The sequence below is a fragment of the Calidris pugnax genome, unplaced genomic scaffold, assembly GCF_001431845.1.
Source record: "Calidris pugnax isolate Ruff unplaced genomic scaffold, ASM143184v1 scaffold1030, whole genome shotgun sequence".
NCBI classification, from domain to species: domain Eukaryota; kingdom Metazoa; phylum Chordata; class Aves; order Charadriiformes; family Scolopacidae; genus Calidris; species Calidris pugnax.
The window spans coordinates 29,892-52,711 of record NW_015091797.1 but is presented as its reverse complement, the minus strand read 5'-3'; the positions used below and the strand labels follow the sequence as shown (position 1 = coordinate 52,711).

General features: G+C 39.7%; 1 protein-coding gene across 1 annotated transcript; it reads right to left on the bottom strand.

Moving 5' to 3' along the window:
• Positions 1-57: 57 nt before the first annotated feature.
• MASTL (microtubule associated serine/threonine kinase like) lies at positions 58-20,242 on the bottom strand. The gene is made up of 12 exons (XM_014962061.1): positions 19,995-20,242; positions 17,847-17,984; positions 16,261-16,400; positions 15,373-15,461; positions 13,928-14,034; positions 13,424-13,556; positions 12,681-12,853; positions 10,294-11,541; positions 8,472-8,610; positions 5,341-5,454; positions 5,150-5,251; positions 58-2,670 (listed from the first exon to the last, which is right to left on the bottom strand). Exons 1-12 carry the CDS (start codon positions 20,211-20,213, stop codon positions 2,513-2,515), a joined length of 2,760 nt encoding a protein of 919 aa, XP_014817547.1. The 5' UTR covers positions 20,214-20,242; the 3' UTR covers positions 58-2,512.
• Positions 20,243-22,820: the final 2,578 nt, after the last annotated feature.

Here is a 22,820-nt window from a genome sequence, read left to right as displayed (position 1 = left end):
AGAGGCAGCCTCGAGCTTAAAGTTGTAACACACAACATCACTTTTATAACCTGCAACTCAGAACTGGGGTAGCTCAAACTCACCCTCATTTGGGCACTTTTCTAGTTAGCTGGTATTCCATCTTAAAGGTAAGGGCAAATAATTTCTATAACTTGCCCAGATACAAAGATACACAGCTTTAACTTGGAGAAAGCAGCATAAGCAGCTCATTGGTGCTCAGAACCAGGCTCTGCTGTTCTGGCTGGTGCTCTCCTCGAGAGGGCTGGCAGCCACAACACTTCTCACAGCACCAGAGACATCTAGACCCAGCTCAAAACTGCACTTCTGAAGTATGTGTCCAGCTCATTTCCTGCAGTGAATCAAACTTCATCTTCCCTCTGGTTTCTCCAGAGCACACCTACGCTTTTTAGATGTTCTGCCCACTAATAGGAACAGAGCCAGGTACAAGTGTGTGTTCCAGCCTCAGGACCCCCTGTCTTTGACTCAATTTGGTTACTGTAGAGGAGCAGACTCCCAGCAGGGCTTACAGACCACTTAAGGACTCTGCTCTCCTGCCACTAAATACGCTGGGGTAGCTCATAATAGGATTGCAGGAAGGTGTTAGCAAGTTCTGAAGTGAAGGGCATAGACACCTGGATTAGGTATTTCCCTACTTAGAACCACTGTCTTTGCTGGGGAAAGGGGCAGTGTTACTTTGGGTAAAAATCCTCCTCCCGCACCCCCCGCAGGATCAAAAATATAAGACAGTTTAAAGACAATAAAAGAAGCAGCAACAGCAGGATTGCATTATTTTATATATTTACACAAAATGTGCAAAGTTTGGTGGGTTTTTTTTTTGAGAACATAGTGGAGAGCTAAAGAATACATTTTACTGTCAGAGTAACCCCAGGTGAAACCTGACCATGCTGAAACTGGAACCCAGTAGCTCAGGAACAGCCAGCAGCGTTTCAGTGTTGGGCAGTGAAAGGGGCAGGCAGAACTGTCCATGATGCTATTTCTCTATAAGCCAGTGTGCCAGTTACTGACCTCTAGCTGGACACAAGTGTGCTAAAAACTGCAATAAACTGAGCTGTTAGGGGTTGTTCTAGGAAGACTTCCTTTTTCTCCACCATTCCCGTTCCTTTCCCAGCTACCTGAGGGAACAGCAGGAAGCCCAGCAGACACTGTGTGCTCAGAATTCCATCAATAAATCTAGTTTTCCAAGAAGCAGGGCAATGAAGGGACAACTCACTCCCCCTGCAAGAAGGATCAAGTTCATGAGACTCTAAAGCCACTTGGCAAAAATCACGAGCAAAATGCTTGACTTCTGGCATGTGGCCACTGGCTGCCACCGCCATCTAGCACAAGTGATCTTTATCTAGCAAGTACAAACCTAAAAATCTTCAGTAAGTCAGCTGAGAAAGATACCTATGCAAGAAAAATATTAATGATCTACAAATAAGTCTCTAAAACTGAGCAGATGCAACTTTTATGTTGCATCTGATTTAAACATACTTTTATGTTGCATAGATTTAAACATACTTCTCCCTAATTAGGACTTATAATACTGAATATCTACTTGTAACTTAGTTCTAGTAAAATCAAAGATCTAGTTGTGAGTTCACAGAACAGTCTTAATTTGCAATGCACTATATTCTTTAATACACAGCAGCTTCACTATGAATAATACTTCACTTGTTAGATAATACTCAGGTGATTTTTTGTTTTCTATTGTCTGATGAGTGAACACAAATCACAGATACTTGTTTTAAATAGAAAATGCTGAGTAATTGCTAAAACATAGGCTGTACAATTCATCTGCCTATAGCAGATGAGTGGTCACAATGCAACAATTTAAACTGAGTTGCCCCAAGTATCCTTTCCCTGCCCCATTTGTCTAGGGAAGGGTACTAACCAGTGGAACTACTGTCATCTCACATGCCACATCCAGCTGAGTCACCTTTGCACAGCACTGTCTCTTTTAACCCTTTATGGGATAAGATAAACAGAAGTAACATGTTCCAATGCTGCGTTAACATTTCCCTTTTCCACCTTGAATAAAACCATCAGTTTTGCCCAGTGGATATATATTCAAACTGGTCAGAAAGGACTACTCCCAGACAAGACTGCCATTACACTGAACCACCAACAGTTAACTTCTCATTAGATACAAGTAGCATGCAATTATGTCCTTTCCCTATTACATTTAACTGGGAAATAACTTCACACATCCTAACTGGAGTTAAAAAACAAAGCCCCATCACTGCCAAGCATTATTGGCTCCAAGAAACACAACGCTCTGGCCTCTTAGTAAGGTGCAGGAAGTGAGATAAAAAGTAGCACTAAGGAACTTAACACCAGTGGAATTTCGTACAGTAGGTTCACTTTAGAATAAAGGATACAATAATAAAAACAGACCAATAACTTAAAACACACTCTAAACATGGCAAGGAAACTTAGTTAAGACCAAACTAGTGTTATAGAGTCACCTGTAAGTGTGCACAGACATGGAAAAAGTTCACTTATCTTGATGCTATAAGCTAAATCCAGACACAGTCAGGTGCTGAGCATTATTCCTTGCTTCGAAGTAAGAGGTATCGGTTTCATCATCCGGCTGAGGTATAAAGGGCATGGTTTGGTTCTGTAGGTTATCCCAGTCCACACCATGAAAGAGGGGGTGATGTTTCAGTTCTGAAACAGAAGTTCACATAAGCATTATAAACTACCTTTTGTCCAGGCCCCACAGTCACTTTGTTCCCTTGATGCACAGCTGTCAGTAGATTTGCTTTATTTTGCTGATTTGGAAACTCATAAAAGCGCAAATTGTAATTGGGTGTTGATTACCCCCAACCTCAGGGGGATCAAACTACTGTCATGCCAACTAACTGCCTTCCCCAGCCAAGGAACCTATTCTACATGGCACAGAGTGGATCCGAGGTGCCCTAGGGGCATTTCTCATGCCAGGGCACCACAGAAATTTTAAGCATCACTTCAAGGTCTAATTTTTCCAAAGTTCTGTGCTGAGTAGACACATAGGAGTCGCTCCAACCCTCCTCCACTCCAGGCCACCTGCCTTTTGCCAGCCCATGGAGCAGCTCTCCTCTGCTTCCTACAGTCCCCTCTGGCCTACCACCAGCCGCAGAAGTCTGAACACCCTCACGGTGAAGTTACCACAGACCACCAGATTCCTCCTTCCCAGCCTGAAGGTGAGATAACAAACCAAACTGCAAGACTTTCCAATTCAAGAACTCCCCCTGCCTTGTCCGTTGTGACCAGGAGGTGACTTCCTGGCCCACAGGATCTGATGTGTCTTCTGCATAACCTAGAAACACCACTCCCTGATGAAAGTGGCTTTGCTACTTCGATTCAATCTAAGAAAGCACCTTTTCAGCCAAGTGGGATAAAAACCCCACATTTTTATTACCTGCACCATAAAAATAATTCAAAAATAAATAGAAAAAAATAGGACAAGTAAAAAAAAAAAATCACATTTAGGAGGAGCTAGAATTTCAGCCAAAACAAACACTCACTACAAATTTTTAGTTCTAAGCACATATCACAAGCTTTTTTTAGCTGATAGACAGTAAGACATTAACACTTGTTTATTATTTCTATATTATCTGGTCAAATAATATGACAATACTAAAGCTTATTTTAGACAAAAGGCAATAAATCAGAGAATTGATCTTCTAACAGCTTCAGCAATCATACATGTAGCAGGACCCTGCACAGATTCACTGTCTCAGAACTGTATGTAGTTCTGCTCTTAAAGTTCTCACGTACTGACAGCTGTGTGCAGCTGAGAAGCTGAGCAGACTGCAGGGTCTTTGCCAAAGCAGCATTAATGTGTACCACAGCTGGCAGGCAGCTTCTGCCCACATCTCTGAAGGGGAGGGTAAAAAACAAACCCAAAAAATTTTAGATACCAATGTTCTCTGCCACGTGCTGATTTAAAGCTTCTCGTATCTGGAAAGACTGAGCTTGTAGAAGCACAGCAGTAGGAAATGACATAACTGGGATTTCTCAGTAAATCAGGGACGATAGACAAGTGGAGGGAGAGCATGTGTGTTGGGGAGGGGGGAAGAAGATGACAAACTATGATGGAAACTCAATTACAATGAGAAAAACTTGATGGTTGTCCTGGAAGCTACTCATCCAACATCACTTCAGCAGCCTATAGCTTGGATAAAGAGATCAGATAAAGCTAAAAGGTCCTGACAAAGAATGAATTTCCAAGAGCTTCAGATTGGAAGAAACCTTTATGTCATCTAGTTTAAATTCTTATGCAGGACAAGCAATTGGATTTCACTCTAATATCCAGGAATAAAGACAATAACTTGCGTTTAAAACATCGTCAAATGAAGACATCAGATGCTTTTGGGAGACATTAAAGAGCCACAGATTCCCCATTGACACCATGATCTTCATTTATAACTGTTTTCCCTCGCTAATTTGATTTGGCCTGGTTTTAGCTTCTAGACTTTAGTCTCTTCACAAATAAGAATTTCCAAAATAATTTCCTTTACACTAGAAATCTATTGACTTCTTGGGCAGTTCTTCTAAGATTTCTTCCTCTTTTTCCAAAAGATCTCACTCTAAGCTTCCTTCTTGTTATCAATTTATTGTTTTTTTTCTAAGTTACAGCCACAATAGCAAATGTTTAAGTCCTTCTACCAGAGACAAAAAATTATATAGACTTTGTGTAGTACATACTATCTGACTGTGTTCCCCTATACATTTAGTAAAGGCAGGCTGATTCCTAAGAAAAAGCTCCTTTGAAATAACTTTTGTAGGAGCCCAAACTATAGGCTTTTAATCAAGGTTCATAAAATCAGTTAGGTCAAAAAAACCCAAATACCTGTTACTGAGTTAGATGAGCGAGCTTTTGTATGTCAGATGTCAAACACTAAACACCCATAGCAGAACTACATTAAAGCAAAACAAAAATTCAATTAAAAAACCCAAAACATTCCACCCCAAAAAATTTCCTACTTCAAAAGGGGAAAACCATCAAGAAATACAGAAAATACCACAATTTGTTAAGTGTTCAGGCACTATACATGGAACCTAAATAGATATTAAAGTTTTAGTCTAAGTTTCAGGAGGAGGACATCACCACTTTGAAATTTTTAATTAGTTACAAAGAACACAAGATAGTTTCAATACTAACCCTTCAGTCCAGCTCTCTTAGTACTGTCAATTGTCAGAAGAATATCTATGGCATTTTGGGCATTATCAGACAGCTTTTCTTCACCCTCAGGCCAAGGAATATCTACAGACAAGACACAGATAAGTCAGCAATTCAAACCATAAAACAAGCGTTGGAAATACATACTTTCCCTGATTACTGAAGCAGATTACCTCTTTTCAAAATATTTTGGAAGACTTGTGCTGGTGTTTCATCATTAAAAGGTGGAATTCCAGTTAGAAACTCAAACAGACAAACTCCAAGGGCCCACCAGTCTACAGCAGAACCTGATAAGAGAAATCCAGGTCATTACACTAACAAAGATTTAATGATATTTGCAGAGATTTGAAGATTAGCCATGGCAGAAGCTGAAGAGTGTTTAAATCCTGCAAAATTTCTTGAAAGTAAAGACAAAATAAGTTGTACTTAATAATCAAGCAGAAGATTAAAAATATATTAAAGGGCTTTTAAAATCCAGTCTGTTCCTCAATTCATTTTAGATAGTACTGGGGTATAAAAGCAAGGAGACTCTTAAGAACAATCTACTTACTAACTCCTATCACAAAGAATCCAGGAGCCAACTTCTCCAAGAGATTGTTCTGTGATAAGAAACAGTTGTCTTTAAAAACTACTCTAGAGCCTAGATGAATGCTCCATGTTCTAACATTCATGTTGTATCTTTCTCTTGGTTCTTTTAGAAAACTCCAAGAATTCAAACTTGGAGTCTGAACTTAGTTTTCATTCATCTAAATTTAGATCAAAATATTGGAAGACAGCTTGCAGAGAGGAGCTGGCACACAAGCAGCTTGAATTACTTTCCATTACACTAAAAGTTGATTAGGGCAATGTCTAGTTATTAGCTATCTCTCCTTTGCTTTTAAATAATTTGGTTTTCCATGTTCAAGGGTGTTGTTTTGGTTTTGGGTGGTTTTTTTTCCAAACTCATCTTATTAACCCACTTAAACAAGCAGGCAAAGCAATCCCAGACACCACTGCATGCATTCTAAGCTTTCTGCATCTTTAAGCCATGCCCACTCCACTGTATAAAGAACACTTGCTGAAGGAAAAAAAAAAATTCAGAAGAGAATTAGTGTAATTTTTCATGGCTTTTTTGGCATATAAAAAAATTAAGACACCTCCAAGCTAAGAAAACAGGTATTTTCAGCTATTTCAAAAGGACTATTGTCTGAGTTTAGACATGCCGAATACTGAAATGTTTAATTAGTAATCTAATGAACTTCTAGCAACTTTTAACAGCAGTAAGAGTGCCCCACCAAGCTAAGCATATCGTAGCAGTGAGATCACATTCACTGTTGTTAGAGGTACTTGGATGTTCAGCTAAAATATTCCCAGCTTCAGCCAAAGTCTAATAAGATCACAGCTCTGAAGAATGTAGTAACACAAGCAGCAATTTTCAGTTTCAGCAGAAATTTTTCACACCCAAAGTTTAACTACAGATTAGATTAACTCCCACCATATCCCTGCTAAATCATGCCTATCACTATTTGAAGTAAGAAATAGAAATATCAGGTCTTGAGCATCTGATCCTTCTTCACCCATACGCAGAATAGTTCAGACTGATCACAAAGAAAGCAATAATAAAAAGTGTCTCTGGTTTATTTCCCATCACACAATTTCTTTAAGAATGCTGACTTTATTCCTGAAGTATAGGCTTATGAGTGCAAATTTCAACAATCTAGTCACAGTGATACTGCGTGGAGTGCATATTGGACACATCTTTCTACATAGAAAGATCGCTCACCCTAACAATTATCTTGGAAATTGTGATCTAGTTATACTTTGACTGGTTACAGTTATGCTGAACACTCCATTTCTGCACAGTCTACAGCAAACTCACCAGAGATCAGAGTCCCTGCATATAAAAAGACAATGAAGCAAGAACATTACAATTATTGCAAAAAGCTGTAACAAATACAAACATCAAGTATTGATTATGATTCCTTGATGGCACAGCAATGCAAATTTTTCTTGAGGTAGTAACTCAACAATAAAGAAAGGTAGCAATGTTAAATCTAAGTTACAAGCTATTTTAGTTGTTTCTAACCTGTTATAGTTTATGATTACAATGACTTTTCCAAGCAAGTTAACAACAACAGAAATAATTAGTAAGGGAAAGTTTTGGGTTCCAAAGCCAGAAAACTCTGGCTTTACTGAAGGTAATGGAGATTTGACATTTCCTGACATAAATCCCAGGCTCTTTGCAAGTTATCACTGAAGTCCTGAAAACACTCAATAATTGCATGGAGGTCACTTTGCAACCAAGTTTCACATTGTGGAAGTAGCATTGATTACATTTCCAAACTATTACCCATTTTTAATGCCTGCCAAATAACCAGGATTCCTAAATGGAAGCGCAAAACAACAACCACATATGTTTAATAATTTTAGTTAGTTGAATTATTAAATATCTTCATGCAGTTTTAGTTAATATATATTGGCTGCAGACAGCAGAATTCTACTGTTCCACAGATTAGTAATCACTATTTCTCAATGAAGATCTCATATAGTTTTTCTAAGACTATTAGCTCTACAAAATAAAAATATACCTTTGAGATGGAAATAAAGTGTAATTATAAATAAAACAAATGTATGAGGGATACATTGCACTTCTTTCTTGTTAGTGGTTCTTACAAGTTAATTGGAAAATATTTCAGACTTTTTGTTAATCTCAGTGGTGCTCAGGATTTGAGCCAAAGAAATTCAGGCACTTTCAAGTTGTGCTATCACATTTTCTTACAGCATTTTGCAAAAAAAGTATTTGATGGCTACTACTGTCCACTTAAATGAAAGATCCTACCAGAAATCTTAAGTGTTTGATGAGGTCAGTCAACTGAAGAACTGACTTTAATGCAACTCCATGAATTTGTCTGAATGCACATAACACTAATATAAATAAACATGGAATACATTTTAAGAATAATTGGAGGCTTAATCTTTTCATACTAAATTTCACTAGTTTCATGTATCTCCCCCCTCTTCCGCCTCCCTCAAAATCTTTAGGGACACTCAGGATGACCAAGTTGTAATTCCAAGGCACACACAAGTCTTGGGCTGCCTAAGCACAGCTTCCAAAGTATTAGATTAGCAGCAGGCAAGACCATGTGAGACAGTTAAAACCTCTGGTCACAGGGGGGAGTACATGGAAGGAGCAGCTGAAGCAAACATGGTATTTTTAAAAAATTCCTCTTGTATTTCTTAAAGGGTTTAGAGCTCTAGAGACATTTAGAACTGTAAATATGTCACCTTTCAAGTATTTACAAACTCCATGGTCGGTTTGTCTTACCATGAGGCTTTGTCAAAAGCAGCTCAGGTGCCAGGTAGTCTGGGGTTCCTAGGATGCGTTCACCTTCTACTGGGGCAGCTCCTCTTCTTACACTCTTTGGAGTCCTATACGGCGTGCCAGCATCTCCCTGACGGGGTGTCTTAAGAGATGCAACAAGGATTTCAGATGTCAAACAAAACCAGCAGAAAAACTCTAATCTCCACTTTTAGTAATGGGTGTAACAGTAGATACTTAAGAACATGTCACGAAATGCAAGTTCCCTTAAAAAGTATATATGAAACACGCTTCCATTTCATCATATCAACCATATTGAAATGTAAGCAGTCAATCTATGCCTACTCTTGAAGGCACTTTTCCCTTAGTTCTTCCTCTAGTGTCAGATCCACAAGTAATGTCTCCAAGAAAACCAACCCAACCAATCTTAAAACTCCTTTCAAATTCAAATCTGAAGATAATGTCAAAATGGCCTTCAATTTTAGCACTGAGTTCTTAATATTAACCAGTGAATAATTAAGCATGTATATCAAATACCTTTAAAATAAAAAGGAGAATCCTGAATTTCTCACATATTACATACCAGATGTACTAAAAATATATTAAATAAACCCTTTATTATTTAACCTGTATCCTATGGGTCACATAATGTCTGCAGATGAAGTTCTGCTCAGGTTAGACTTAGTGATGCTACACAAACCTTCTGAAAGTAATTTGGGACATTATTTGAAGATACAATACGCAGGCTTGCAAAGAGATCAATAAATACTTGTAGCCAATAGCCTGACTGCAACGATTTTCTGTTACGACCTGGAGATACTACTACATTATCTTGCAGACACTCTCGTTCTTTATTTTGCAATATACCCTTAATTCCCATATATCTTGTATAATTTTGTTTCCAACTTTATCTTCAGTGCAGCAGAGATCAATTCACTATCACTATGCCAGAAAGGCTGTAGAATCCACTATTAAAATAGAGAATAGGTAATCAGGTCACAATGAAGTGACTTTAAAAAGAATTACAAAAGGGGCAATGGCTTCAAGCTGGAGGGGAACAGATTTAGATTGGAGATTAGGAGAGGGTTCTTTACTGTGAGGGTTGTGGAGCACTGGAACAGGTTGCCCAGGGAGGTGGTTGAGGCCCCATCCCTGGAGATATTCAAGGAGAGGCTCGATGAGGCCCTGGGCAACCTGGTCTAGTTGGGGGTGTCCCTGCTGACTGCAGGGGGGTCGGACTAGATGACCTTTGGAGGTCCCTTCCGGCCTGGGCAATTCTATGATTCTATACAAAAAAGGCATACTCCTGTTCATATCTAAGTTACAAAAACGTATAATGCCATCAGTCATTTATTTCTCAGGAGATGAAGTGCATACTACTCTGGCTCCATTTCAGCTGAATACAAGCTAAGTTTCATAGCCAATTAAAATTTTATGCAGATGAAACAGAAGCTAGCAGTTCAAAGGCTTTCCCCACACATAACATTTTTACATGTCCCCCTTTTGGTGACACCAAATCATTCAACACAGTGCCAGTTCTGCCAGAAAGCTTTAAATCCTAAAACTAGAGCCTAAATAGCTGGATGAACCTGTTCACTGTAAGACCTAAGGACTTCCCAGAAGGTGGTCAGACAATGCATGTTGAGCCTGAGGCAAACCAGTGGACATTCAGCTATTGCTCTTACAGAAATTATTAATTTGGCTACACAAGTGCAATAAGAGAAAGCCTGTCAACAAAGATCACTTTGACAGATTACCTCAAACTACTCCAGTTCTCCCTAAATCAACAACTGAAATAATTTCAGATCACTAATATCTCCTTCCATACCTGATAGACCCTATAAGGTCTTCCTTTCTGTAATGGAGTAATAGCTGTTGGGTAAGAGCCACTACAAGCAGGTGAAAGATCCATTATATCTAAGGAAGCCATGCTACATGGCTCAGACACGTTGGATACATTAATTGGACTATTATAACTCCGAAAAACAACAGCATTTTTTTTAAAAAGATTCAGCGCTTCCATCATTTTTTCTGAAGGAGAAGATACTGTGTCAAGATCAGTTTCTTTCATGTGTTTTTGGTCATTATCCTTTTCATGAGGCAATGGTGTGCTGTCCTGGGCAGTATGCGCTTCCCCTCCATTTTGTGAGGCATCTCGGGACTCTGGTGATGTCATTAACATGCCTTCTGGTTTTGGCTCCTCAAAGGAGAGGTCTTTAACACTCTTGTCCAAGTCTAAAAGCTGCTTTTCTAAATGGCTTTCTGTAGCGGACATCTCAGGAAATGATAAGTCAGAATCTGCACTGAGGATTCCTAAAGGCTTTTCATCGTCAGTGCCCAGAAAACTTGAGTTCATATATTCCTTTTTATCATCCTTTTCATAGTCTGCATCCAGATAACACATAAGATTTTTGGCTATAATTGGAGTAAGTGATTTTTCTGCTGTTTGCTGGTTACCAACAGAACTCGTAACAACTTCCTTGCTTTTACAGGTGTCACCTAGGCATCCATCATCACAAAGCATTAAAGACTGAATTTCTGTTGTCAAACCTGTCCTTTTGTTTGCTGGAAATTCTGAGATCTGACAGCCACGTTTATATTCAGCATTGGTTTTTTTAACATAGTTAAGTTCCTGACAAGGACTAGTGTCAACTAATTCAAAGCTTCTTTTTACACCTGGCTTTTCAAAAATTTCCTCCTCTTTGATAGGCCTGACAGGTTCATTCTGCCTTGAAGGTGAGTGTTGTTGATTGGAGGCTTCTGCTGTTTCATTAGTTGTATCTCTTCTATTTGTGAAGAGTTTTTCTTCCCAAATCTTATTTTCTGAAAGACATTTTCTGACTAAACCTTTCACATCCAGTGTGGTCACAGGAGTATCTGTTATATCAGGATGTTCACTTTCCAACTTCTGCCTACTGCCAGAATCGTTGCTGCTGATGGGAGAGATGGCAGACTCCAGTTCTTTTCTCTTTAAAACTTCAATACCTTTGCTATTCAGCAATTCTACATTCGAAAGGAGAGCTGACCCACTGTCACTTGGTTTGCCTGTTGTGGAACATAGTTCCTCTTCACCTTGCTGCAAATGAGCACATTAAGTTTTGAGTATCAAGAAAAATAGGGTTACAGCATTATAGAAATGTGTCCTTTAAAATACCTTGTTTCTACTTCCATAAAAAAACCCACAAATTGGCAAGCATTATTTATTCCTTATAACCACTAGTAGTGACAAACCTGACATAATACATTAAAAAATCAGAACTAAATTAGGGATAGTTTGACTTTAAGAACGTAAAATAAGCTTGCTAGAATAGAAAACACAGTATTTTAAAATTCTTAAGGAAAAAGAAATACAGCAATTAAAGCTGTATTTGTGATTTTATGTTAAAAAGTTAAGCTACAACTGTTCTCCATTTCCAAGAAACCCCAAACGAAAAAACCTCACCATACTACCCTGTAGCATATTATACTTCAGAGTGCCAAAAGGAAAATCTGATACTACTACTACCTTGGTAACACAATACTAAAATCAAGACTTTGGGAAGTGGACAGATAAATAATTATAAGTTATTTTAAACATAAGGTTTTGTGTGAAATCCAAATAGGAACAGTGGCACAGCCACATTTTCTTTCAGGTCTGTATTTGTACAGAATTTCATTAACAGTTTAAAACAGGAGAAAGTATTTTGTATCAGCTATAATTGCTGGTGTGAGGTTAGTTTATACAAAACTTTAGAAACATAAACCTTAAACATTTGCAATTTTTAATAGCTAATAGAAGTTTGAAGTGTATTGCGTTTATTATTCCCCCCAAAAAGTTCTGCCTTTTAAAGAAATTATTTTGTCTATATGTTGAGCTTATAAAACTATAGGGACAAAGTCAGCTTCCAAAGAGCCAGTGCTCCCAGCATTGCCCACCTGGTGAAGACTGGGGCTAAATCAGTGCTGTTCAGTCAGGCCTTCTCTTTCACTCCTGTGCTGCAGGCTACATGCATTTGCTTTTCCTGCTATGTTGCACAGGACTACTATTTGTTTGAAGAAAAAACAATACTAGTTTGAACCTACTCAGCAAGGATTGCAACCTCTGCTCCCTCTCCTGTCGGAAGGCTTCTCTACACTTGAAATAACTGGGGGAAGTAAGTAGAGGAGATCTGCAACAGTGCACATACAAGTACAAGCCAATTTTAATTTACAGCAGGAAGATGAAACAGTCCTGACCTCTACATCTTTCTCCCACCTGGGGCTGCTGCAGCATTCTGATTCCATACTGGACAAGTATGTGTTCAACTGACTACTGGCACTGGAGGTACCAAACCTTTTTCTTGACTGAAGTACCGTAGGAGTTAAACTTCTCGCTGGCATCACAGGAGTTAATTGAGAAGTATCAAGATCTTGAGAGAAAAACAAAATGTTGATACATATAGGCAACATACATCAACCAGCTTCAGGCTGTCAAGCTTTCACATCAAAGGAAGTTATGGAAAGCTATGCAGGACATAATTTCTCTTGTCATCTTTTCTATATAGTCAATTCACTCATTTTTTTTTAACTAGGGAATTTAAAGAATTTAAAAGCAATATGAACTTTAGCAACATAATAACCTTCTTTCTCATTTCAGGTTAGAAATAAGAAAGCAGCAAGATAAGACAATTTAAATGAAAGCACACATTGCTATATTAAATAATTTTCAACGGAAGTATGCCAAAAATTGACACTTTCTGTAAAGCCTTAAAGGGTGATCTTGAAATCCGCCATTGTGCATTTGAAAAAAATAAATTAAAAGATGACTTAAGTAGCATAGATGAAAAAGCATCAGACCTTAAGTACTGGAGGAATGGTAGACAGCAAGACACTGATGAAAGCACACCTTTTACCAAGTGGGTGCAAGCTACTCACATTAAATTAAAAGACCTCAGCCTTACAACAAGGGTATTACTTAGTACAAGGTTTGGTATACTCACAGGTTTTGAATAATTTAGCTGAAAGAGGGGTATTTTCCTTTTGGACCATAGGTAAGGGAGAAGCCAGACCATGCAGACTGTCAGATGATTGACTTGAATTGCGCTCTGGCATTTTCATTCCAGCAGGAGTATACTATCGAGCAGGAAGAAGCAGAGTTAAAAGTTAATAGAGCCTGAAGAAAGCATCCAGGATTGAAAGCATGACTTCACATGACTTCACACATTCTTTATTACATTTGCATTGGACCTTAGCCATGCCTACACACATTCTTTATTACATTTGCATTGGACCTTAGCCATGCCTATTTACCAAGTTTTTTGAAGCACAACTGATAGTCAGCCATTTGAAATATAATCCAAGGTAACCACCTCAGAACTTCAAGGTACTGGAAACATGTTAGTCATTCTACCAGCTGGTAGCAACGATAGCCTTTTAACTCCCCATTTAAGATAGTAAGTAAACTAAAATAATGAAGTACTTTAAAGACAGCAAAAATTACTTACAAAGCCCAGTGAACTAATGAGGGACAACAATTGTCCAGGAGTACGTGAGTAGTCTTGTTTTGGCTTTGCCATTGATGGTGTAGTAAGGATATCTATCATATTTATCTCTAAAACAGACAAAAGAAAAATACGAAGCAGGTCAGGTTTTCCTTTTGCTATTTGCAAGATTGCAGGCTTAAGTTTATCAAGAGGGAAAAAAAATAATTTAGTCACATACTGAACAAATATACAAAAGAAGCTACCAGACCCAAGTGAAGACATACCCACACATTCTTATTCAACACAAGCTGTTTCTTCCTGTACGTCCATCATAAAATTTCAGTTTATAAATACAGAAACTAAGAGTCCAATTTCTTTTCCAACACACTATGTTGGAAGTGTTACATTTCTAACTTGATACCAGCTTTAATTTTGAGGTAGCAATTCCAGCCTATGGCCTGTGGGCAAAGATGCTAAGTTTGATTCAAAACCTACCTTTTCTCCAAAAGACATCTCAAAAAAAAAGCTACAGACAAATTTTTCATAGCTGAGAATCTAAGCTTAGATGCCATCTTTTGCTCACTAGATGTAAGCAGGCTTATAGCTTACAAATGTTCAACCAGACACAATCTGTCCCACTGGAACCTCTCAATTAAAGCATTGTATTATAGAAAATACAGCATACTTTGGACATTCCTCTATGCTCTTAAAAACCATGAATCAGAAACTCCATAGACAGCTCTGATTTTATAAATTCCTTTAGCTATATAAAAAGGAAGTACCCACCAGCAGCTGTCTCAAAAAACTAAACTGATGCTGTGCAGCATTATTTTGGTTAAAGGGTTAGAGGCACAAACTAGTTCAGGAACTGGTTATTCACCTTAAGACCTGCAGCTTATTGCTTGTGCCAGACAGTCATTTGACTATTCAGGTGTATTTTCTGCTTACTTGAAAATAGTATGTTCACATGCTAAAGTACTGATTTATAATCTTTTGTTAGGGACTCGCCACCTCCCCCTGTCTCTCACATTAACGTCTGCAGAGTCCAGGTTCAAATCAGAAATTAGTATCTACAAGGACAGACAAACATGAACTGAAGGACAGAAACAGCCAGAGATATACCAAGAAAAAGGCTGAGTTACTCATTCACCCTTTGAGTTCTCTTAGTGGACCTCATAGAAAACTTTGAGACCATAGCCCTCAAGAGAAATGGCTCTGGATCATATTTCATAGATCCTTGTCCCAAAAAATAAATATTATAGCTTCTGAAGTGCAATGCATAGAGTAGACCCTTTATTAGCATGTACCTTATCAGTGCTTACCTATTAGAAATCAGGTATTATTGCAACATTTGGGCTTATTTGATCAAAAGCTGCCCTCTACGGGTATGTAGAGCATTCAAGAATATAGGTATGTGATACAAAAATACATTCTAATACAACCAAAAAGATACAGACAACTCTTACCTCTGTTCAGAGTAACTCTGGAAAGCCCAAAGTCTGTCAACTTTATATGGCCCTGATTAGAAATTAGCATGTTGTCTGGCTTCAGATCCCTGAGGACATGAATATAGTTGAAGTTAGCAAAAAGACAACTGTGCAATATTTAAAAAGTTACCTGATCAGAAACATCAAATAGAAGACACGGACTGTAGCTGTTTCTCAGTAACATCTATTAGCCAGCAGAAGATTCCAGTTGGAGGAATACACCAAAACAATTAAACATATCTAGCACTAAATATTGTAAAATGTCTCAGACCATGTAAAACCACCATACATGTCACAAGAGTTGCACATTTTATGTTTCTGCAGGTTTAACAAGTGCTCTTGATAAGTAGTACCATCACATTGACTAATATGTAGCTCCTACTCGTGACGGTACACATGATAAAGAAAGCCTCTAGCACAAGTTCTCTCGTTTGCTCTCTGTAGCACTACTGAATGTAGCAAAGAGCTCTCACTACAGGGAGAGCATTAGAATAGCCAGTGTCCCTTTGTCCTACCATTACAGGCTTGCAGTATCCAGAGAGTTCCTGAACTAGCAGTTGTTAATTAAAAGCCACAGAGAGAGAAGACCTAGAAGGCAGCATAGTTGCTAATACACCACTGTACCGGGTGAGAGCAGGCAGGGGAAAGCAGTGTCTATTTGTCTGCTTATTATATACAGACAGATTCCATTTTAGGTATTGTTTCATGACACTGCTGCAGTATTCACATGCAAAAAAAGCATCCAGAATCTCTAGCAAATGAGGTAGCTGTTACTATGACATGACTGGTAATATGTTTGAATGAAAAATTAAAAAAACCACAAAGTACCAAATATTTATTTGGAAGTAAAAAAAAAGTAGATTTTACCTGTGGATTATCCCATGCCTGTGAAGGTAGTCAAGAGCCAATGCTGCTTCAGAAATGTACTTAACAGCCATTTCTTCATCAAAATATCCATAAATATGAAGAAGAGACTTGACATCTCCACCAATAAGGTACTCCATCACCTGCCATTCAAGTGTTTTAAATTTAACAATTTAAAACACATTCCAAGTTTGCAAATAAAATATAAGATAGCTTCCCCCCATCATTTCAAAAAGTGTCATTTCCAAGAGCAAAAGCTGGTAGAAACTTCCTTGTGCAAACTTCATTTCCCACACACCACTTTTCACTTGGTTAAAATAATTAGAGCTTCAAATGACATCAAACATTTTCTTTTAATAGACCATTCACTTATGTTAGATTATTTGCCTAGACTACTTTCTGTAGTCAGTTCTCAAATAACTACTGTAGTTAGCTTTTTAATTAACTTCTGAAAGATTTCTATATTATAGAAAATAAATTCAAAGCATTTCTGTGAAATTCCAGGCTTGAAGGCAAAAGCCACCGATAACTTTTCTGTACTGATCAAAGTACCTCAATGATTTCATTTTGCACGTGTTTATACACAATATTAAATTCACACCCAAGTGAAATGAGTGCAAATTTCCAGAAACTTCTACAGTAAGAGTCACTATGTACTAACATGAAACAATGTTAAAAAAAATCAGACACATCCAAAAATACATACAAACCCATACATTATCATGGCCCACATCATATTCATAAAAAAAAGGACAAGTCAGCAGAGTTTCACAAACTCACTCTTGAGTGACAAAAATTAAATTTAAGGGGTTTTGGTCAAGAAATCTCACCAGTACTAAGATTCCAACATACAATACTATTCCATACATGTGACTAGCATCTCCTTTACAAATCCTTCACCCTGAACTCCTCTACTCCATCCAGCAGTTAACCACAATTTCAGAAAAATAAGCCTCCATTTATACTCAAAATCCATTGTAGCAGTGCATAGCAACCTCACCTTAGAATTTAATCAAGCTGTTCACTGCGTGTGCTTACAGCAAAACAGACAAATATTGTTAGAGCCTTTGTAGACAGTATAAATCCATACTAGTTTCACATGGAGGCAGTATATAAAACCATATTCAAGTCTTACTGTACTCCACCATGCTCCACATGGGCTAGCACTTAGTCTTGCCACTCAGTTACCCTCTTGTCATCTAGGCCAACTACCATAATGAATTTTGAGCACAACTAGTAAAACAGATTTCCTTCCAAGTGAGCCACAGGGTATCTCTCAGTCACTTGGATTCTGCTTGAACAGAATGGTTTCTTGTTTTGTTTTCCAGAAGGCTTACATATTCCTAAAACAGATTAGCTGTTAGAAAAGATTCTGCTGTAATAAAAAAAGAACAGAGGTGGAAAGATATCAAAGATACCGGGGAAGAGTTCAACTACTTCAATTGTTTGACCATTCTGAGAAAGAAAAAAGTAAAAGTGGCTAAGAAATACCCACTCACTACGATAAAAATACACTTTCAGGCATGAATATAGTTCTGCACTCCATTTTCAATGCTATCATAAAACACCACAGCCATTTATTTACTCACTAAGTAGATGTTACTAGCCGACTGAAGCGAGTAGTATAAGTGCACAATGAAAGGACTTTTACTGAGAGCCAACGCATCCCTCTCTGCCTGGACCTGGTGAACCATGTTTTTGTTGATCATGTCTGCTTTTTTCATCACCTGAAAAAACAAAATCAAGGAGATAAACATTACTTTTTTTGCTCAACCCACATTCTTCAGTCAATTCATTTGTCTCTATACTTGAAAAACACATACATATAAAACAAAGCTGTAACTTCATATACAGACATAATTTTAAACCACAGGTTTAAAACCTTTTTCATTGCTCTCCTCCTAATTCAGTCCTGAATGGAAATCACACTACCAATATTTACTGCAATTGCACACACTGGAAAAATCAGTGTTTAGGCTGTATCTGAAGTTAAGCTGCCCCAAGTTAATCCTCTTATCCACAGTACACAACTCAGAACCAGAATAGAGTGTTTAATATTTAGACACTTGCTGACCAAATCTTTCAATCTCTTTGGGGGCTAAAATATTTGGCTTGAGGACTGAAAATAGAGTGTAGCAATAAGCTGTCCCATCTTCATGTCCTCAAGTGCAAGACTGCAAGTATTCCAGCACCTAATTCTTAACTTTGCAGAGAAAACAAGTGAATTTTCGCTTAGCTTAAAATTTACAATCAAGTCACCCAACAAATATCAGTGTTCTTGGGAAGAAGTCTCAAAGGCATGCAAGTCACAATGAAGAAATAACAAGCTTAACTGTGAATTAGGCTCCAATTCCTTATTGAATTACTCCACTATCTGTTGATGCCCACTCAATATTAATCTTGCAGAGAAGATGTACAGTAGCACAGCTAATATGTATTTAGACAAGTATTGCATACACATTGGAAGTTCGCCCACATTCAGCTCCTTTTTGTCCACATATGTATGGTGATATTAAAACAAGTTTAAATTAATCCATTCTTTATGCAACACAATGGTAGAAAGTTGAGTCTACAGCTACCACCACCATTCAATAACAGAATTTGATAACATATAAAAAAAACAAGACAGAAGTGTAATTTGATACTTGACATTTGATAAGTGTCAACCTTAACTGTAAGCTTATTTTGCACATATTAAATTCAGCAGTTTGAATAAGTCTCACTGCAATAGGGATGAAGGATTTACACAGAGGCTTTTTGGTCACAATACTTCCAATAAACTTATGTAAGATACTAAAGTAACACAATTGAACCACTTTATTTACAGCACTTAAACTGTAGAAAATTAGTCTCCATGGCTACCACTACTATTATCAAAGTTGATACAAAAAAAATTCCAAGACATACACAGAACATTTAGAACACTTTTAATAAGTGTTGGCCTTAACTGCACAAATACTCGGCACATTTTAAGCGCTGTAGCTGTGAACAATCCATAAACTTCACTGCAATAGAGTATTTGCACAAAAACTTTTATCTCAAAATGCTTACAATAAAATCATGTAAACAGCATACAGCTCTGAACAGCAGTCACTTTTGCATGACTTTTTTCACACTTCCTTTTCTTTGTGTACTACACAGCTGTTTGTAATCCTTTTAATTGCAAAGTCAAGCTTGCACAAACCACCAGTGATGTTTTTACTACTCACAAGCCTAGTTTTTAGTCTTTGTGTATCAACATTGAAAGTGCGGATTGTTTTTTAACAAAAAAAAAAGTACACTCAGAAAAAAATCCTTTTTATAGTTTGCTCTGTATACATCTGAGAGACAGCCTATTCATTCACGAACAAATGCAAAAACGCCCTCCCAGTGGCACGACAGCTGGAGGGATTCAATTATAACAAGTCTTTACAGGCACGAAGCGAATTGCGAGGCCTTTGGCGCAGTTCCCGCAACATTTAAGGCGCTTCTAGATGCGGTTGCCGCTACCCTGGTGCCTCCTGCCCAAAGCCTCCAGGCAAACAGGAAAGCCAAGAGGAAGCTGAATGCAGCCGTGGGGACAACATGTACCCCAGGCTCCTGTTAGCCCCCCAAAACCTCAAGTACAAGCCAGGGGGCAACCGGGCCCGGCCTACGCGGGAGGGTTCCCTTTCCCACACGGGGTTAAACCAAAGTGAAGGGCGGCAGCGCCGTGACCCCCCAGCAGGAAGGAGGCCCTGTGGGCCGCGGCTGCTCACCTTCACGGCGTAGAGCCTGCCCGCCTTGCGGCCCAGGTAGACCTTCCCGAAGGCGCCGCGGCTGATGGGCTTCACGATGGTGAACTCCTCGATGGAGGGGGGCCGGGGAACCTCGATGCGCCGGGGGCCGGCAGTCGGGGCGGCAGTGCCCTGCTCGCTCTTCTTCTCCTCTTCCTCCTCCTCCTGCCGCCCCTCAGCCGCCGGCTCCATCGTCCCCATCTAGCGCCCCGGCCCTACTGCCCCGCGCTGGGTTCAAAGCGGCGCCCGCCCCGCCCCGGTCGCCTCACCGGCCAACGGGCGGGCGCGCGACAGGAAGGCGGGGGCTCTCGCGAGACGCCGCGAGCGGCGGCCGTTGGGGCGGTGCCTGCCATGGCGGGCGGGGCGCTGAGGCGATGAGGAGCCGCCGGCTGCGGGCAGCTCCCTCCTTTCCTCCCGCTGCCGAGCAACGGCGGGACCCTTCATGAGCCCGCTATGGAGGGGGCCCGCCGCCGTTAGAGACGCCATCGCTGCGCAGGCCTGTGTGTGGTGGCAGGTGCCCGCCCTGCGGTCTCACCCGGGTGCTGTCTGGTGAGGAGTGGCCGCAGTTTTGCTCACAGCCGGAAGGAGTTATATGTTTATTATTGGCACAGACAAACTGAATAAAGTTGGTGGCAATGTTACCGTCGAGGTTTGTGAGAGTTGCCCTAGTGCTGGTATTTCTGATGGGCTCTTGTCGCTATCTCTGGCTGAACCACTTGGCCTCATTGCAGCCTGCCCAGCTTCACCAGGACTCCTTAAAAACGTCCTTATTCTCTTGATTGTATATAGCGATTTAAAAAATCCTATAGCGTTCATTCCATGGTGGTTTGTATGTTGTGGTGGTTTTTTGTTTTGTTTTTTTTTAGAACATTCATTATGACAAACTGTCAAAGCTTTGGTCTAACTAATAACTCCTCAAACTGTCATCAAGGTTTCCAGTGGTGCAGTAGGTTGTTATGAGATGAGAGACTGTCCTCTCATTTCCGTGGGATGCTTGAAGATATACAAATTGAACAGAACTCGGTGTGAGACATTAGGGAACTGAAAGGTAATACTTATTTAGAAAAAACTGATTTTGGTCCCACATATTCATTTTCTCATGTGCTTCACTGACATTCTCTCACATTGGCATATTCATGTGTTCCAAGAGTTGTGCCTCCACATGGTGTAGCTGTGATGCCATGTGTGCAATAAGGACCCACCCAGTCCTTACTGTCTCTTGTTGTCCCCGGGACTGGTGAGGACAAACTGCTTTCTGGGCAGATTTTTATCATCAGGAACTAGAATAATGCAATCTGTTGCTTCCCTCCAATTCTTGATTACTTCAGCCTCTATTAATCCTAGGCAGGGTGGCTCTAAGTTTTGTTTCCTTATTTTGGGTATCTCCATGACTACATTCTGCCTTCTTGTTGAGACAGCAGGGAGATGGGTGGCATTTACAGCGTACCATGACCCCGTGCTCATCCTCCTGTTCCCAGATAACAGGGCTGCTGACAAATCACCCCTGACAGCCTTATCAGAGCCCAGGCCGCCTGATGTCAGTTTGCACAGCACAGTCCTCTGTGTTTACCAGTTTTACTGCTCCCGGGTGTGCTCTTGGTCCTTCTTTTAACCCTGGCCTTACTGTTTTAATGTTGTTTTCACATATATGTTGCCATTCGTAATTCATGATCACCAATCTTAACTCTTCTGTCACAGTCTCTACATCAGCAAAGAGCCAGCTTGTCTTCAGAGGTCAGTGCAGAACTATGGGTCTCTACAAACACGACAGATCAGTCTCAACAGACCCTTGTTTTGATTCAAGATACAACCACTTATCATCTGATACTGCACAGGGAGGCCTTGCACGTACCCGGGAGGGAGGGCTGCTGTCCCACACATCCCAGCAATACATGTGTTTTGATGAGCAAATGTAGAAAACGTAATGTTTTAAACTAGCTTTCAACAGTGGTATTAAATACAATTTATCACTGGCTGTATTTGCGATTCAGCTGCAGCATTAGTTGGGCTGTGTCTTGTTGATGGCGATTTCAGCAGAGGAGCCCAGCCCAGAGCAGGAGCAATGGCTTCTTCTGGTGGCATCACACACCCTCATCGGGTTATGCCAGTTGTGGAACTCCACCATGGGGCAGCCCATGTCCCGCTGCAGCCTGAGCCCAGCCAAGAGAGGACCCAAGCCTTCCCTCCAGGCAGCACAAGCCCTTCTACAGCTGCATGAAAAACTGCTTCCTGGGGTGGATCCAGGTAAATACTCATCAACTTTTAGGATTTGTTGAGTTTTAATGTGGTTGTTGGGTGAGGTTTCTGCCAAATCAGCTACCTTAGCCACTTGGCTGTGATCATGAGAGTACGGGGGGAGGCAGCACTGTGGCTGCGCTGAGCCAAATCCGTGGAACTTGGTGTGGGGTGGCACTTCCAGAGAGGAAAAGAAGAACAGTGGTCAGGTAATAAAAGGGAACTATAATAAAACCTCCAAATAATTGGAGACCACACGGAAAAATAGCACGAGGGATGAATTAAAAAAGATGACTATCAAAGACAAAATTCTGACTTATGTAGAAGCATGTGCCCATAATGTCTTCATTTAGATTATGTTTTATCTCAATGTGAGTAACACTGTTTAGGTTATTGATACATATTTTAATTTGTAAAAGTTTCTTTCTACAGGTGGTATACCCTAACTCCCTGCAAAATATTTTCAGTACTTCAGGAAGGCACCTTGAGTAGTGATGGTAACCTAAACAACACATGTTCATAGAATCACAGAATGGTCAGAATTGGAAGGAACCTAAAGACCATCTAATTCCA

What these genes read in the sequence shown, in the direction of transcription:
- MASTL (XM_014962061.1), bottom strand. Translation starts at nt 20,213, where the DNA reads ATGGGGACGATGGAGCCGGCGGCTGAGGGGCGGCAGGAGGAGGAGGAA. An exon ending in CAGAGTTACTCTGAACAGAG is followed by an intron (nt 14,035 to 15,372) that starts GTAAGAGTTGTC and finishes TGTCTGTTTTAG; the next exon opens with AGATAAATATGATAGATATC. An exon ending in GGTGGGAGAAAGATGTAGAG is followed by an intron (nt 11,542 to 12,680) that starts GTCAGGACTGTT and finishes GCTCATTTGCAG; the next exon opens with CAAGGTGAAGAGGAACTATG.